The sequence below is a fragment of the Nilaparvata lugens genome, chromosome 4, assembly GCF_014356525.2.
Source record: "Nilaparvata lugens isolate BPH chromosome 4, ASM1435652v1, whole genome shotgun sequence".
Taxonomy (NCBI): Eukaryota; Metazoa; Arthropoda; class Insecta; order Hemiptera; family Delphacidae; genus Nilaparvata; species Nilaparvata lugens.
Window position 1 is genome coordinate 24,548,185 of NC_052507.1, and position 18,557 is coordinate 24,566,741.

The 18,557-nt window shown below is 31.5% G+C and overlaps 2 protein-coding genes across 2 annotated transcripts in view; one reads left to right on the plus strand and one right to left on the minus strand.

Moving 5' to 3' along the window:
* The first annotated feature begins 3,707 nt into the window (after positions 1-3,707).
* LOC111057366 (McKusick-Kaufman/Bardet-Biedl syndromes putative chaperonin) overlaps positions 3,708-18,557 on the plus strand; it is a 35,980-nt gene continuing 21,130 nt past the window's right edge. Inside the window, exons 1-2 of the mRNA XM_022344794.2 lie at positions 3,708-3,746; positions 4,088-4,309. The gene's annotated coding sequence lies outside the window, so the exon portion shown is untranslated. The remainder of the gene's footprint in view (positions 3,747-4,087; positions 4,310-18,557) is intronic.
* On the minus strand, positions 5,493-15,727 carry LOC111057367 (serine protease 38). The gene is made up of 5 exons (XM_022344796.2): positions 15,345-15,727; positions 13,137-13,371; positions 10,456-10,584; positions 8,936-9,135; positions 5,493-7,622 (listed from the first exon to the last, which is right to left on the minus strand). Coding segments are annotated over exons 1-5 (933 nt in total). The 5' UTR covers positions 15,347-15,727; the 3' UTR covers positions 5,493-7,255.

Genomic DNA, 18,557 nt, shown 5'->3' on the forward strand with positions numbered 1-18,557 from the left:
AAATCGTGATGTCATCATCGGATAGAAAACTTTCAGATACTTCACAGAAACTCTCAAGCACTTCTGCTGAGCGTAGTCAGTCTTAACGCACCACATATGAATTACCCGAGTTATGAGTAGACGTCTTTTGAAGTTTCTGAAAAATTTGCTTTAAAGAGATCTATGATATAATGTGGACTTGAATAAAAAATGTTATTTGAAAAGAGATGAATAGCCTAGGACTAGAACAGAGAAAGATAGGAGAGCAATGTTGCCGATACTCCGATTTGTCAATGCCTTCTATAGACGGTAGCTGATACAGGTTCATTAGCGTAATATATAATTGTTCATTCTCGTTTAAAATAATCAATTATATTTTTAATTTTACATTGTTAAACGATGATCTGGCAACAAAACTATCCGCTTTGTTGAATGATAGAAAAGGATAGCCATTATAGACATGGACCTCACTATAGTTGACTGAACGCAGTGAGGTCTATGTTTCAACTTGTTTTGCTTTTGTCTTTCTTTATGTAACGAGTCTATGGCCAAATGCGTTGATAGAATTTGTAACGTATCAAAATCTGATGAGTAAATAAAATCCCTACTTGAAAGAAATTTATAGGTCTAAAGTGGAATAATAGTCTAGTATCGCCAAATGCGATAACGTTTTTAAAGATTAGATAATATCAGGTATCATGGCTAAATTTAGAACAGCCGAATAGAAATAGAAATAATTTGCCACTTATATAATATTATATAAAGTATTGAAAATTTGAGGTTATGTGTAAAATATCTATTGATCGGCGACATAATGATTGATTGAGTCACATAACGTAAAATCTAGCCAGACACCTTGGCAGAAATTTATTGTAACTAAATTAATTGTATGCAACTAGAGGAACTAAAAATGCACAGGGCTAATTGTTATAAAGTGAGAAACAGCCTATAAACATTAGAAAATTGTATTGCATGTAAAAAATGTACTAAAAACCCAAGATAAAAATAAATTAATGTATTAAGGAAGTAGGAGGTTCATAGGCGCATGTATACTGTAACAAATTTGCATGAACCAATCAAATGGTAGCAATCAATGGGCAGTAATAGCGAGCCGATTCAAATGTATTTGTATATATTTCTATAAATGATAAGAGTTTATGAATTATTGTTGTTCAGTTTATGTATTGGATATGGCCCAAAGACAGATATAATGTCAGATGGGTGACATAAGTAATAATTTAATAGATTGGCACAAACTATTTGAGCCTTGAATGACGTAGTAGCAAATTATTTAAATTTTATGTAAATTTGCAAGTCGGAAATGAAAATTGTGAAAAAGAAAAGTAGAACCCCCATTTGCCTGCCAACCACTACCATGGAATGTCACCAAAATTTATAGAGCACAATATCTTTTACTGTACATTTTTAATGACTTAAAGTTTAATCAAATTATTAATTTTCCATAAGACTTTGTGATGCTATAGTAAAGCAAAAGTCATTCAAATATTTCTAATCCCTTGGAAGAGACGACTTCGGCCACCAATAATCCAGGACTACCAGGAATTTGGATCGCCATCAGCAACATATAAAAAAATCCAGCACGTGAGTGATAAATAGTTGAAATAAGAATAGGGCGCCCTCAGTGCTTCAAGTGAAATAAGAAATAAAAGCTAGCTCGTCGGAAAGGTTTTAAAAATTAAGAAATTAATAAAAATACTTGTGCAAGTCTTTAAATTATATAAGAAATATTTTATTGAATAGGAACGAGTCAATTTATATATCAAAGGATACACCAATTAAAAGAATATTAAGTTCTAAGCTAGTAATACTAATGTTCACATGATCATTGACTTTATAATATAATTTGTAATAATATAATGTAGCTCTGGTTCATTGGATAAATTGATTTATCTATTTCCATCAGGTGCCGAATCTTGCACCCTGAGATATATATATTTATTGGAAACTGTAGAAATTAATATATATATATATATATATATATATATAATTATCATTATTAAATTATTGTGAGGCTCATTCAGGAGCCTATTAGGATCTGGGTGAAATTATATCCTAGAAAACCACAACCAGATTTTATAATTATTAATTCTCATGTCCTACTGACTGCGCCATATTTCTGTAACGTTATTTTTAATGGAATAACGCTTTGCCTCCTGCTTGGCGTCAATCGGTAGAGCATGACGCCTTCAATGTTTACGTTTTGCCTCACCCGTATGGCAAAATCGCGTCCACACGTACATTCAATGCTCGCCCGAGGTGCCTTTGAGCACGCCAAAATACCGACAGGGTTCCGGTTCGCCCACATGCCTCAGCGAACAGTGTCCAGACGTGCGAATGCAAGCCCATACACGTATGCTCACCCGAGGCAAACGTACGTGTTTACACCGTTTATGGGCTTGCATTCGCACATCTGCGAATTTTGGTATTTTGGCGTGCTCAAAGGCGCCTCGGGCGAGCATTGAATGTACGTGTGGACGCGATTTTGCCATACGGGTGAGGCAAAACGTAAACATTGAAGGCGTCATAACCTAATTCCAATGAATTAGGTTAATGAATGACAAATCAAATTGTGATCCAATAACTAATTGTAAATTGTAGGATTTTTGTAATTTTGTAGGATATGTGGATTGTCAAATATTTAAATAGAAACATGCATGGAGTATATAATTTGTATCATGATTAACAAATTTAGAACTGCATAATTTAAGTGAAAAAAGCTTCTCTACAGGGTTCCTACAAGAAAGTATAGCTCAAATATTATTTTACTGTGGCTATCAAATCATCTCGTGTTTGTTTCATGTTATCAATCAGAGTTGTTAATTAAAATTGTAATCTTCAATATGATATTATACGTTTTAGATAGCTAGGCTATCTATAGAGAGATTTATTCAAACTTTGAACTAGTATTCCCTTAAAGGTAAATCTTGAAGCTAATCTTTTCATTCTTTTGGAGAATCTTGTTTTGTCATGTGTATGAGCAGAGTTAGTTTAAAATGGGCAGCAATTCAGTATTTGATTCAATTTATGGCTAATTTCCTTAAAGAAGACTGTCAATTTTGTGAGACAGTGTTAAGTGCTTTGATTAGGTCATCAAAACTTCTGGAATTATTGTAGAAATTTTCTTTTTTTGAGATTCAGAATAGATATTGGAAACCAACAAATGAATCGCCTAATGCCAAGAATCTCAAAGCTAGAGCCAATCGTTCTTGTGGAGTTATTGCTTCCCTCATGATGATATCATTATTGTTTAGATAACTAGTTGAATTAGATTCAGTATATTAACAAGATAATGTTTTGACAACCTAATAAAGTTTGAATTGTCAATCTTATGTCATGTAGCAATTTATTTCCTTACTTCAACCTACAATCGTTCAACCCACCAACATCGTTTGTCAAGTTTTATTTTTGATTTTATTATATAAGTCATTGAAATAAAATGATACTGCTGCAATTTGTGATAACTATCTTCAATGATGGAATGACGCCATTGTTGTCATGTTGTGGAAAATCTACATCTACCATGTCTTCGTGTCGTCTGCAAATCAGATAGCTTTTTGAATGCCGAGGCATACGTGGATCGCGTCCACAAGGACGTACAGTGAATGTTGAGGCATATGTACATACGATTGTTCGCGCGAATCTGTACGGACGTGTGTACAAGGCTTGAGCACTTCAAAGTTTTGAAAGTTGAGTTCAGTCAGAGTCAGACCACTCACCACTTCAAGCTTCAAAATTCTGATTCAGAAGTTCGTTAGTTCACTTTTCTTCATGTTTGATTTGCGTTTAGATTTTAAATCAAAAATCACTCTTGATTCTCTTACTTGTATATTTTTAATGGAAAGTTACTTTTTGTAATTCCAATCTTACTGATTTTTCATTATGATGATTTTTATTCAAAATAGGAAATTATAATTTTCTATTTATTTCTATTCATTCAATGAGAAACAAAAATAAATTAATTAAAATGATATTTTTTAAATAGTTATTTATAACACGAAATTATTATTTTTTAATATTGGAAATATCATGGTGGTTCTATTGAACTATTATTATCAATTTGATTATCCATATCAATTATCCTTTCCAGGAGAAAAGAATCTTACCTGAAGAGGATTCAAATCAGAAGTTTTTGACTGTGAATGTATCAGTGGGGAGCTCAACTACTGTGAGCCTGAAGAGGGCGCAACCATCTCCTGGTTGTTTTGTACTGAGGGCAACAAGAACATCAGATTCTCATCCAAATTCAATAATCGCTCGAAAACGACATAAGTGTGCTCCATTCTGCTAATATTCTAGGATCATGCCTTTGGTAAGAGAAACTAAAAATTAACAAATTGAAATTGTTCCTGATCAAAATAATCTTGACCCTTGTTTGAATCAGAAAATATCCTCGTACTAATAATGTGCATAAACATTGTTACTTCAATTCTAAGCTTGTGCTAGTTTTTTCTCGTAGTATGAGGAAGTATAAAAAAATATGGACAAATTGATGATAACAACTAAATTCAAACCAAGAGCAGCATTAAAAACAGCAAAAAATGGATCAAAGAAGAGATAAAATACCCATATATTCAAAATTGAAGATAGTTAAACAAATTGAAATGGTATTTCATAGTCATTTGATTGTAGAATTTCCATTCAAAATTGGATAAAACTTATAATAAAAAATTAAATAAAAATACACACGCCAAAAAATAGATGATAGGCCTAATTCAATTTTTATTCTTGGTGAACATTTAAAAATAGATAGCAACTAATAATTTCGACTTTCCCTTTTTCAATTATATCGTCCAATTAATTTTTGAGATTCTGTTGAGAATGGAGAAGACAAGAAATGTTCAACAGAGTGCATAACATCACTTATTGGTAGTATATCTGATGAATTACAAAGTACAGATCTATGTACGTTATCAACAAAAGAATAGTTGATCATCTTCCAAAAGTTGAAGTGATCTACCGTACCATAAACCTCTCATGCTACAAATCTATTTGGTTAGTTCCAGTACACATTGCATGAAATTGGTGTGCCTTTTCATTTTTATTTTTCCCATTTAATTGTTTTGTCTATAATAAGTCATATCAATTTGAATATATTATTTTTCTATTTGTCATGAAATTACATAATCATCGCAATTAAGACTTTGACATGAAAAGAAAGAATACATTATCCGCAAGCGAAAAATGAAGACTTGTTCATTCTTAGCCTACGATTATTGTTGTTATCAATTTGTATATGATATGTTAATATTTTTAATGGAATTATATGATAAATTAAGAATGATTCTGGTATTTTTTCTCAGCATAATTATTACCGTATGTTAGGTACACATAATTTTCGATTCAGTTGCTACAAAAATAGACCAAAATAATTATTTATTCTCCAATAATTGATTATTTTAAGATTCAGTAATGAATGGACTGAGAGAATGCAATTGAGTTCGCACATGATAGGATGGTTTTAGGACTTGAATATTGATTAAGCTCTCCCAAAAGTAGATTACATTTTTTAATAGAATTATAAAAATATGTTAGTTAGGGTGCAATTTATTAAATACGTTATATCTTACGTGTTTACTTTTATCACATCCGTAAAAACTGTATGTTATTAAAGTTCAATAATCTATAAACAATTTATTATAGTATACGTAATACAAATATCACTAGAATATAATATTATTAGTATTCTTTATATACAAATCTAATAAATTCAATTGTTCAGTATTTAGTGAATTATAAAAGCATGACTTCAGTGAATTCTATTTCAAAATTATTCATGATATTTTCTAAACAACTTGTGAGATTGTCATGGGCCATCGAATATTGGTAACAGTCGACACTTGCTTTCTCATAATTTACAACATACATGCACTGACTTTCATAGCAAACATAGGGGAAAATCGCTCTTTATTATTAAAAAGTTACATATAAAAATATTTAAATCAACAGTATAAAATTCATTTTTTCTCATCATCTGTCATGTTAATTGACATTTTGTATCATCAAAAGAACATAAATTTGACGAAATAATGTCAACACGCTCTACAAATTATTCAAATTTGACCTGAATTCTCATCTAAGCTGTCAGAGAACTAGATTCTTCTCAACAATCGTCACAATAGATGATATCTATAACAATGACAAACATTAATAATATACCCCAGACTCTACTCAATTGGATAATAATAGTGCATGCTAACCTCAAAAATCCCCAAACTAGGTCTTCTAACATACGGTGGTACCTAGCAGTTCCATATGTGTTTGGAATATGCTACATCCATAGAACACAATCAATTCTGTGATTCAGTCATTTGTTGAAATGATTGCCTTGCTATTGAAATAATGGAAAACTTGAAAAGTGTTTCGAAGACATATTCCTCCATACATAAAATTGATATAATTAACTTACTTACTCATTACACTTTAAAATATGGATCACAATAATATCAGGCTATATAATCACTTCAACCAACTCATCAGTCGCTTTTAAAAACTACTCAATATTTTTAAGCTTCTTGAATATTATAGTGGAAAATAATAAAGTGTAGTGTATCATCTATCATCTCTGGTAGATTTACTCACAATAATTATAATAAGATAAATCTACAGTACGTAATGCTACTGTAAATTCCACTTATAATCTATTTACAAAGTAAGAACTTCTATACGTCAATTCTGCTTCCAATGATACTGAATTATAAGTTTGAATTCTTCATTTATGGCTTTTATTATTGCCTCAAAAGCTTTAGAACTAGCTATGAACACTTATACAAGAAAACATAAACATTTTCTGAATACGGTAGCTTTCAATATTTTCTTCAGCTTTAACGTAGATCTAGAGACGTTTTGAGCGAAACAAAAATTAAAATAATTAATTTAAATTTCCAACCTTTGTATTTTATCTCTAAACTTAATTTGGAGAGGCTTTTGTTGGTGATCGAATGTCAATAAAGTTTGTTTTTATATAACGTGGAACAACATGAAATAATTGTTCAAGCGTCTTTATAGAAATTTTCGAACCAACACATGGATAATATGGTAATGACTGATTGATTAATCCGATTCCATTGATATGGAATGTCCATATAATCTTATTAGTGAAGGTGGTACAGTGGTAGCGAGACATATGGGACAGAAATTTGACTATTATCACCATTATTTCCGTTTCAAACTTATCAAATGAATGATTGTCGCAAGGCAGTCTCCTGTTCAATAATGATTATGAGGTTAAGCTCACTAGTTTGGTGTTTCTGACCTACTAGAACGGTCTTATCAATTTGAAGATTGCTAAAGATGCCATCATGACGAGGGCAATAACTGTGTGCGACAGAGGTGCAGAGGGAGGGGCGGGGCAACTGGCGGGGGGAGTGGGCATGTCGGGAACATGTTCTCTGATCCAAGGCAGGAACGGACATATGTACATGTAGACTCCGAACACAGCTGGCGACTCGCACATGATAGTGTCGTCAGGCGACTTGAAGTAGCTGCAGCTTCGCTTGTCCATGATGACGTGTGACACTCCCACAGCTTCTCCGTCGCACAGCAATGCTCCACCCGAGTCGCCGAAGCACACTCCTATCTTGTCCTCAGGCGTCAGACAGATTATCCGCTTCAGTGCGTACCCACTGCAATCAAATCAAATTAATTGATTCACTTAATAGTACAATTCTTACAACACGTATCAATTCTTTCAAAACGTACCCACTGCAATCAAATAAACTAAAAATCAAATTACTTGATTCACTTAATAGTACAATTCTTACAAAACGTAACCACTGCAATCAAATAAAATAGAATCAAATTACTAGATTCACTTTATAGTACAATTCTTACAAAACATATAATAAAAAATAATCGAGTGCACTCCTCATATTAGACTAGGCCTGCGTTAAGGAATGGTTCGTGAATTATTCTAGAATATCTGCTAGCAAAATATCACATTTGATGTAATACAGGTGTCTTGCAACAATAATTCACGTTGAAATAATATTTGGGCTCTATAAATATGAAAAGTATCAACATAGAAGAACTATTCTAGTCTATGCAAAGAAACCAACATATAGTTTCTATATGTTATTACATTGATAAATAAATAATAATCAAATCAAATCATTTTATTGCCACAGACAAACACTTTACAATTTGTATCGGTCACGTCAATATTACACACTATATTAGAGATCATACAACAATAGCAATTACCCAAAAATCTAGATAGACTCCATGTTAACATTGAAATATTCATCTACACTATAAAAACAATTTTTTATAAAAAATCTCATAAATATTAAAAAAATTCCAATAAATAGATGAATGAAAAATATAAATAATAATAATACCAAGTTGCAGACTGTTTTATGTGGTGTATTTATTTATTTTTTTAATCTTCCTATAATATCAATAGTTGAAATGATTCAGTATAATTAGGTACTCATTTCAACCAAAAAATAGAAACAGTACAATAATAGGAAGAAGTCAGAACTACAATTTTATTGAATAAAGACTACAATTGAATAGAAAATTTAATCAGCACTAATAAAAAACGAATACCAGTAGTACAAGATAATGCCATTCAATCTAAATCAAAACAACAGTAAATTCAAGCAGACATTAATTCAACTCGAAAATTCATATTTAAAATAATAAATGATATAAATCGTTTTTAAAGAAATAAAAGAATGAATGATTAAGCCTACACATAAATAGATAAAATGGTCACACATTGATTGAAAATATTGACACTAACGATTAATTGATTACATTACTAAAAATAACACATCCATTAACTTTCATGAAGTGCTAGTGAAATCCACATTTCTCAATTATTAATATTGGTTATTTTGTGAAATAATATTTTATTCATCGTTCCTGTAATACAGTATTTGATCACAGCATGCATACAAAATTACTGTTTACGTTTATACAGTATACTACTTACTCAGGGACACAATGACAGGCCTTGAGACCATGCTTGGCGGTTGTCGCCTGCTTGTGAAGTACACTAGTTTTGGTTCTTCCCTCGAGCATGCCCCACCCCGCCGAAGTGCACTTCCGGTTGTACATGCGGCCATCTTGCGGCCATTCCTTCGCTGACAACTTCACTGGCTTCACCATGTTGTTCACATTGAAAGGCAGTACCTGTCAAATCGATTATAGACAAAATTCAAATTCCCAACAATTATTTTTCCTTCTACAAAAAAATTTTCTCTATTATCTATCTACACAGAGTTCCTTCACAAAGACCAGTCGTCAGCTGCGTATGGAGGAGAGTCCCATGGACAAAACATGCAAACACAATGAATGAATAATATAATTAATTTGGGCTAAGCTAACAAATATCTTTAATAGAAGATATCTATTAACACATGCAATCACAATGAATAAATAAATGATACGATTAATTTAGGATACGCTAAATATGTTTAATAGAAGATATCTATTGATTTAGCCGGCCAGGTTAGCCGAGACGAATAAGGTGCTGCACCCTTAAGTCTGCTAGCGCTATCTGGTCGTGGGTTCGAATCCCGCTGTAGGCATACAGACGTTTGATCATATCATAAAATCACCCAAGCACCTCCCATTACCTACGCACAAGAGGGAAGCTCATATGGGCATAATCCGCAATAAAAACATTTACTAATAGAAGGTAAGATGCATGACATTTTTCAAAAAATCCAACACACTTTTTGTCAAATTATTATTTTTCATATGAATTTTCCAAGTAGGGAAGGCTATTGATCTCAGTAACACTGTTCATTGTGAGTTATAAGTTACCGTTCACCAATTCTAGTATTTTGATCCTTCTCATTTCTATTGTCAAGTAGGTACTAAGTGTTCAGATCAGGGTCCTCAGCTACTTATTCTGATCTTAAAACTCGTGTTAAGTATAAACCATTTCCGGCTTGATTCCAGTATGCATTTCATACAAACAGCTTTTTATTTGAATAATTAATTATCAATTTATATCATGATGAAGTAATATAAAACATTTTTTCTATCAGTCATACATTAAGTTTTAAAAAATAAAACAACTTTTTTCAATTACAATATTTGACTCTCACGAATTAATTGAATAAGTTAGCAGCAAACCCAATGAGATGAATGATTGGGAATTGTTTCAAACCAGTAATTCATCATCAAAACAGTTGGATACTATCTAGGCCAACTGTGCTAGGCTATTACTCCAACAATCACGTCAACAATGTTGAAATTATGTCCTCTAATTGTAGGAAAAAGTTAAGTTTTATTTTGGCTCTGGTGCATAACCACGACATTTTTTTAAACATAAAACATATAAGTATCCAATTACGTTTCCATAATAATTATACACGGTATGAAATTGTGTAATCTTATACGCTTTTATTATTTTCATAGGACCTCCATATACACACAAAGCTACCTCTCCTTACATCCCAATAAAGTCAACATGAATTTGAGCTTAAAACAAATTGAACAAACCTTTATCAGTGCTAAATCGAACTTTGCCAGACGTGATTCAACATAGTCTTTATGAACTACGATCTGTAATCCATTTCTTTCTTGGGCCGATGGACCTTTATTTTCGTAATCAATCACACCAGCAACAACCTGTAAAATTCAATCAAATAAATTCCCATTTCTCAAAAGAGATTTTAACTTGAATTTCTATGATAAAGAGTTTTATCACAAGAAATATAATGCTACAAAATATTTACATAGAATTTTCCTGGATAAAAAAATTGATCTGGATTGAACATGAATCAAATGACAGTGATTATCCTGGACAGTTTTTGACACATTTAATTATTTATTATTGAAAATTACATTACGATATTACACTACTCCAGGCTTTTAATTCAATCATAATTATCTAATAAATCTAATTAGATTAAATCTTATATTCAGAAAGTTCTGTAGGCTTTCAAATCAGAATATAGGAAAGAAAGAAATGAATAAAATCGTTGTTAGTTCTCTACAGATATCTTCTAGTTGAAGTTGAGTTTTAAAGATCAAGATGATGAAATGGTTGTTGACATCGACCCTTTTGACCCTATTTTGATTTTTTATCATAAAATATGCAAAGGCTACCACATTAATTTAGATACGTTATTGTTATGATGATAATTATATCGTCTCTGCGTTATTTTATTACCGTGTATTATCGTGATGTGAGATTTGACACTCTTTCGACATAAACACTTAATTAAATAGAATACAATGGTCAACTGACCAGAAACTAGATAATAGAATGGTACTGGTTTTTAATAAAAGAAGAGATCTTATTCAAACGAAGAAATAAGACAAAATCTGCAAAAAAAATTATTTCCTACAGTTACCTTGAAAAGTGGCCATTGCTGCACTGATTACAGAACGCAAAGAATCACTTTTCCGCTCTAGTGCGGGAAAAAATTTTCTGCACTCCAGATTTGCAACATGGCAACGCAAAATAGTTGGTGGGTTATATGGAGGATTAGTGCACGGAAACAAAAATTAAGTTGGTAACTGTGGTATAGTGTTTTTATAATAATATCAAGGACACCGAGTTCGAGGACAGCCACCACATTCAGCACACAGCCGCCCATTCATTCATTTACTACTACATTATTCAAATTTATTTATTAATAATAAAATTACACAGAAAAATATTTGATGCATTTCAGCGAATTTTACCCATAATAACTCACTTTTCATATTCAATGGTAACTGTAGGAAAAATTAAATGTGAAATACGTGCGCAAAGTTCCTCTGCTGCACTCAAGAAACTATTCCTCTCAAGTAAACGTTTCTTTCGGTGCAGCAAACTGTCACTTTGCGCACTAGTTGCACAAATAACTATTGTTTTATAATAATAATTATCGACTGTAGAGCAAGTAAAGCAGTAAAGTAAAGAGAGAAATGTTTTATCTATGTAGTGTGTTCAAGTTAATGGATATTTCTCTGGCATATCAGATTCAGCATTATCTATGTAGTGTGTTCAAGTTAATAGGCCTTACTCTGGCATATCAGATTCAGCAGATATGAATTATTATATTTCTCTCGTCACTGCGGCTACCTGCTATACAGAGTTCTAGTATGTATAGTTTATTTATTTTTTATAATATAGTAGCTGTACTGATTTGACGGTATGTAGGCTATACTATATTATTGACCCTTCGATATGCGTGATAAATCTCTCTATTCTCCTCAACGGGATCCTGAAAGATCCGAAATACATATCAAGGACCTATCAATTAATATTCCATAAATGGAAAAGCAAGAAGAAAATAAAATAATGTAAAGTCATTCTGAATTAGTTTCAATTGAATGATTTATCGTTATTAATATAAAAAATGATGATACAGTATGCGTATGGCATTAAAATCTTATCTTGATTTGATTGTGAATTAAGCATTATATTCTATTATAAATAAGTTCACTCTTATCACATCACTTAAGAATTGATTGAAATTATTGTTGAAATGTTTCATGAACAATAAAAAATTGGAGAATATCATTAAGATATATAGGCTAAAATTAAATATGCTACGTTATAACATAAATAAAAATATTAATCCTAGTACCCTTATAAATTATTTTGTCGCTAAATGTTTCGGCTACTTGACTTAAAATTTCAAATAAAGACCTGAAAATGGCATTAGTAGTCGAAACATGTAGCGACAAAATAATTTATAAGGGTACTCAGATTAATATTTTTATTTATGTTATAAATTATACTTAGCCTATTTAATTTTAGCCTATATATTTAATAATATTCACCTATTTTTGATTTTTCATGAATTTTCATTTTTGTTAAAAGTAGCCCTAAAGAAGAAAGACAATTTATAACATGTATATCCTGTAAGAATTATCGTCTATATACATATCAAATTAATAAATATAAACACGTTCCTTATCTTTACATGACTTATTATAAAATATTAAGTCGTGAATGAATTCTTAATTTATAGACTGTACGATTCAGTCTATAAATTAAAAATAGCCATTTTTACCATTCAGTCTTTCAATAAAAAGCACAACTCACCTATGAGCTTTGAATATCATGTTATTTCGTAATGATTAACACTTATTCATCTTCAAGTATGTAATAATACATAATTTTTTTGATAATTCAATTATGCTTTTAATATAATTTTTGATCATAGTAAGAATCCATTACTCACCAATATTTCTCCCGGAGCATACTGTTTTCCATTATTTTTCACTACACAATGTCCAGCAGTAAGTACCCAAGCTTCGTGAATTATTGAGCCGGTGCATTTTCCAACAGTTTTACCATTTTCAAGTATGAGAACCACGACAGCATGTGGCATTTCTCCCAGACTGGGGGTGGAAGTTGTCGTATTCAGGCTTTCCGCCCATCCCCAGCAAAGGAGAAGGATGGAAGCTCTGAGAAACCTGTTGATTGATGAAAAATCAGTAATAGACAGTAAATTCATATAATCAATAGGACCTATGAGGGGTAGTGGGGAAGTGGTAGGATGATTTTATTTTTAGTGGTACGGTAAGTGGAGAAACGCACTAACGTATCTATGATACTCTACTGTATATAGCTGAATAGAATGTTGTCTAAAACTTGGTTGTTCATATACGGTAGGTTCAATTGAATACTAGGCCCTATATGCATGTATGATCAAAATTAATAAAAAACTACAAAGAAACTATGATAGCCGTATTTATAGAAATTTATTGATGAATTTTTTCATCTATTGCGGAGATACACGAACTACAATAATTATTTTAAAAAACTTTTCGGAACTAATAATTAATGAAGTCTGAGATTATGGAAATTTAAAGTTGAATAGGTTGTTTCATTTATATTCATAAACTTGATCATTATTTTTTTTCTTTCTTTTATTACACGTAGGAAGGTCTTGGAGCGCTAAAATTATTCAGACAATATCTTTCCATCTACCGCACGCCCACTATAAGGAGTTGATAAAGAAGATGAAAAACGATGAGTAGAATTCATGCGTGCTGAAATTGATTTCGTTAACAAAACCGTAGCAGCTCTTTATCCGCGAATAAAAACTATTCTTTTCAAATCTGAAAATTTCGTCTATTATTAGAGGAGTTTAGAAAAGGGTTTTGAATAATCGAAAATAACGCACTCGCGTAATTGTAAATGAAAACATGTGGTGCGGTGCAGTATATCTTATAGGAGTGTATGATGGCGATTGATCACGCTACACAATATCATCATTTAATTATTAAGTCACGCCCACTCATGCATCTGCTAGGATGGGTAACCTCTTCATTGCTACCTAGCTTCTATCAATTGTAACAACTGCATTGAATCAAGAATATTTTATTTATAATCTCTTAGTTGATCATATTGTTTTTTAATTATTATATGATTTTCTTTTCAAAGGCCGATGTACGAGGTTCGTATTTTGTGGACTAGAACGTTCCACACAGCTACCGGTAATATTTAAACAAATACCGATAGTATTTGAACACTGTTATAAAGAAGAGAATCCAATGTTGATGAAAATTCTCTGTTTTTATTCAAGTAAACATTTTTAAGAGGTCAAAGGTATCATAAATCCTTAGTAATGAAAAATGTATTTAAATAGGTACCGTGCATAATCCGTAGCTATGATGTCTGAAAATATCATTCAAATTTAAAAATCAGCAGATTGGGGAAACTGATAATTAAAATTATTTAGAAAAGCTTTTTCATCGTTTAAATCTTTTTTAATTTGAATATTTCAATTCTATTTGCTGATTGCTGTAACTTATATTCTTTATTCATTTTTAAAATACTGTTGGCTTATATGCTTATACTGTTGGTTGAATTCCAAGAGAAACAGCCCATTTAATTAGATTCCGTAATTAGAAAGTGGAACTTATTACCGTATTCAATATAAATATTCATCCATTACATTATTATTATCACCGTATAGGCCTATGCAAGTTCAAGAAATCTCTGACATAGCCTACTCTACTTATCGATTCTCTACTGTATGCAATATTTTCATGCTGTATGCAATATACTGTTCTATTATACTAATTCTACTGTATGCAATTTATTACATATAATGGAATTCAAAATATACAGTATGCCACTATCAGGAAACTCCACTTGGAAAAAAATTTGACAAGCAGAGGCTATTAAAGGTAATTTTTCCTTATCACTTTCAAAATAATTCAGCTATCATTTTACTTGTCATATATAACTAGACTTTCTAATTTTTGTTCTCAATTTTAATAGGTGCTTGACAAAATTCTTTAAAACTATCTCTTATAAAAATTTGAGAGTGAAAACTAAAACAATATCATTTTGAAGGTTTATGATATTACGTTCAATTCTGAATAAATTCGGTTTGTAGGCCTACAAGGAGATGAATGATATTTGTATAAATGCTTACATGTTCAATTATTTGGCTGTACCAGAGGTTCAAATTTTAGTTGACGGGGAAATAAAAGTAGTCGTTATTTCCATGCAGACTGAATCACATGCAACTGTGTGTTATTGAGCGGCTGTTGACGACCTTACACTAGCACAAACACTGACCGACTCTATAGTTATGACAGTAGTGAGTAGTGAGGCGAGCTAGAGGCTAGAAGACCTTCGTGGGCTTGGCGGTGGGTCGAATTCAAGGTCGCGAGCTCTCACTCTATTGGGCAGATGTTTTTGTTCTGTTCAACGACAGAGAAAAATTGCTGCTGTAAAGGAATCACGTCACTACAGCTCCTGACTCTTTCCTTTACGGCTCATTGAATGAATGTTGGCTTTCCAGCTTGCTTTCCACAACTAGTTTCCATTGCATAATCGTTCGACTTTCCCGAGCTCTATGACATCACACTTATGTTACATGTTTTTGTCATTTAAAATTATTTTTCATCAATTCTATGATTTGTAAGTGCGAGATAAGAGAAACATTTTTATAAAAGATCGTTATCATCAATTTTATTCTATTTTATCCTCGAAGATAATGTGAAATTTTATTGAAATTTAATAACTGAGTTATGGAGAGGCACTTGCAGTTCTGATACGTAAATAGTACGAAGTAAACTGCCCTTATCATTTAAAAACAATAGATGGATTTAGAAAATGGATGATTCCATGTTTTCAGTAGGTACGGTATCTATAAGTGAGTACAATACTCTATAAGTTCTTATCTAACTTATGAGTATTTAATCAAAAGTGTAACGCTATCTAAGATAATAACATTGAAAAATCGAAGTTTTTCTTGAGGGTTGGAATCAAGAACTGTTTTTACTTTCCTTGCCCTATTACCATAGGTAAGGAAAGTATTGCTTTCCAAAAAAATTTAAGGTGCCCAAATTTCATGTTTTCTATACGTTTCAAGGTCCCCTGAGTCCAAAAACATGATTTTTGGGTGTTGGTCTGTGTGTGTGTGTGTGTGTGTGTGTGTGTGTGTGTCTGTGTCTGTGAACACGATAAATTCATTCCTAATTAACCGATTGACTTGAAATTTTAAACTTAAGGTCCTTATACCATGAGGATCCGACAGTAAGAAATTCAATTCAAAATGGCGGATAATGGCTAAAAAGCCATGTTTTTCACGGTTTTCTCGAAAACGGCTCTAACGATTTTCTTCAAATTTATACCCTAGATAACTATCTACTGACATGAGTCTCATTTCTGGGAAAATTGCAGGAGTTCCGTAATATTCCTGAGAAGAATGAATTTTGTTAAATTTCTATCACGATTTTTTCAAAAATGACAACCGATTTTTTTCAAATTCATACCTTGTATAGTTATATATCAGCTCTATTAACTAGCATGAGTCTCCTCCCTGAGAAACTAACAGGGGGTTTACCCCATCCTTGAAAAATTTACTTTGTAACCTCCTTCTCATCGATATTTTATTTGTAGAATAGCTGTTTTGACAACTTTTAAAAAATCCTCAAATTTCATAATTCAAACAAAGGAAAATGTACTCTGAAAACAATAACAATAGTATAATCGTAGTTTTAATAAAATTATTTAGCCGCCAATCGACATGGTAATGTTTTTCACCTAAATTATCCTCGTTTAAGAATGAGGCTTATAGATCAATGAGCAAGGAAAGTTGTGTGAGTGTACCACACCAGATTTTTAATTCTTATTATCATGATCTTTTTTATTTCAGACAACACAAATAAAGAAACGTTCAAAGACAACATGAGGTGATACACCACCCCTACTAACTAATAAAATATTTTGAAACTTGAATACTATAGTCCGAGAGATATTACTTTTATCTCGAAGACAGAGAGGCCTGATGTTCTTTCCTCCACTAATAACTCCCACTACCTAACATAATTCTTCCTGTTTTGGTTTCAGCATCCGATTGTGCGCAGCATGCTTACTCCTCTCCACTACTCTGTCCATGCTACAAACTGTGGAAAGAGAAATCGGTCTTCCCTCTTCATGTTACAAGTAATATCTCAAGGACTATAATCAATCGATTATTTGTTGGTACTTTTCCATAAGCATTTTATCAAGAATTAATATAATTGATGTCTGAAATGATAATACTGTGCATTAAAAAAATTAAAAGTTACGGTACCAAATTTGATAGTCTGCAGTAGCTCAAAAATATAAATTCTTTTTCTATTACAGTAATAATTTGCATATCTTTATTTTTGTGAAAAATTAAATTGACGAATCAGTAAGCTATAGAATTATTAGTAAAGAAATGATACCATATAGTAAGTACCCTTTTTCAAAACTTTTTATGAAAATATATAAATATAAAATATAATGGTTATTGGAAAAAACTTGAAAACCGAAACTAGTTATTTAATATAAAAAAGTTTTGAAAAAGGAGTACTTATAAAAATTCAAGTAGCCCTATTAAAATACTTTATTAGAAGCTAACGTATAGATTTTTTCAAATAAGTATAAATACTGTCATACATGATATCAAAACCTATTCAATTTTTGAAATATTATTTTGTGAATTGGAAATCTGGTCGCGGATTTAATTATTAAATATAATTGATAAAGCGAGAAGATCTCCAATGTACAAAGATGAAACGTGTGTTTTATCACGTTTCGTGAAGGGAATATTATGGGTTTTAGCTCCATGCTATACAAACAAGAGTAAGTTGACTTTTGGTCTGTGAATCAAGGCTGCATGTGTAGCTGCATGTGCATCAAGCAAAGCGAGTAGCCCCTGAAATATTCATCTGATTATTATTATTTCGTAATTTCTAATTATAATTCTAATTTTGTACCTAATGAATAATTTATTGATTTGTTTTAATATCAAAAACCTGTACGATCTCTTTTCCTTGTTTTTTCATTTTCCCACCCTTACATACTTGGGGTAGGCATATTATTGCTTATATATTTTGGTGGAGGCTTCTCCCGCCGTTCCTCAGCCTATTTACATATTTTGGTATTACATATTTCCCACGTGCTTATAATACTTTATAAAATTAGCGTGTACCTACTTGTATGTATAATTTCATTGGTAAATTGATGAAAACCAAGAATTAACTCAAGTGAAATTATAGAGATTCTATTCATGTTTTGGTTTCTCGCATATGACTCGGAAACTATGTATTTTAGGAACAAGATTGTTTCATACAAAATTGAAGCTTACATAATTTCCTACAATTTTCAT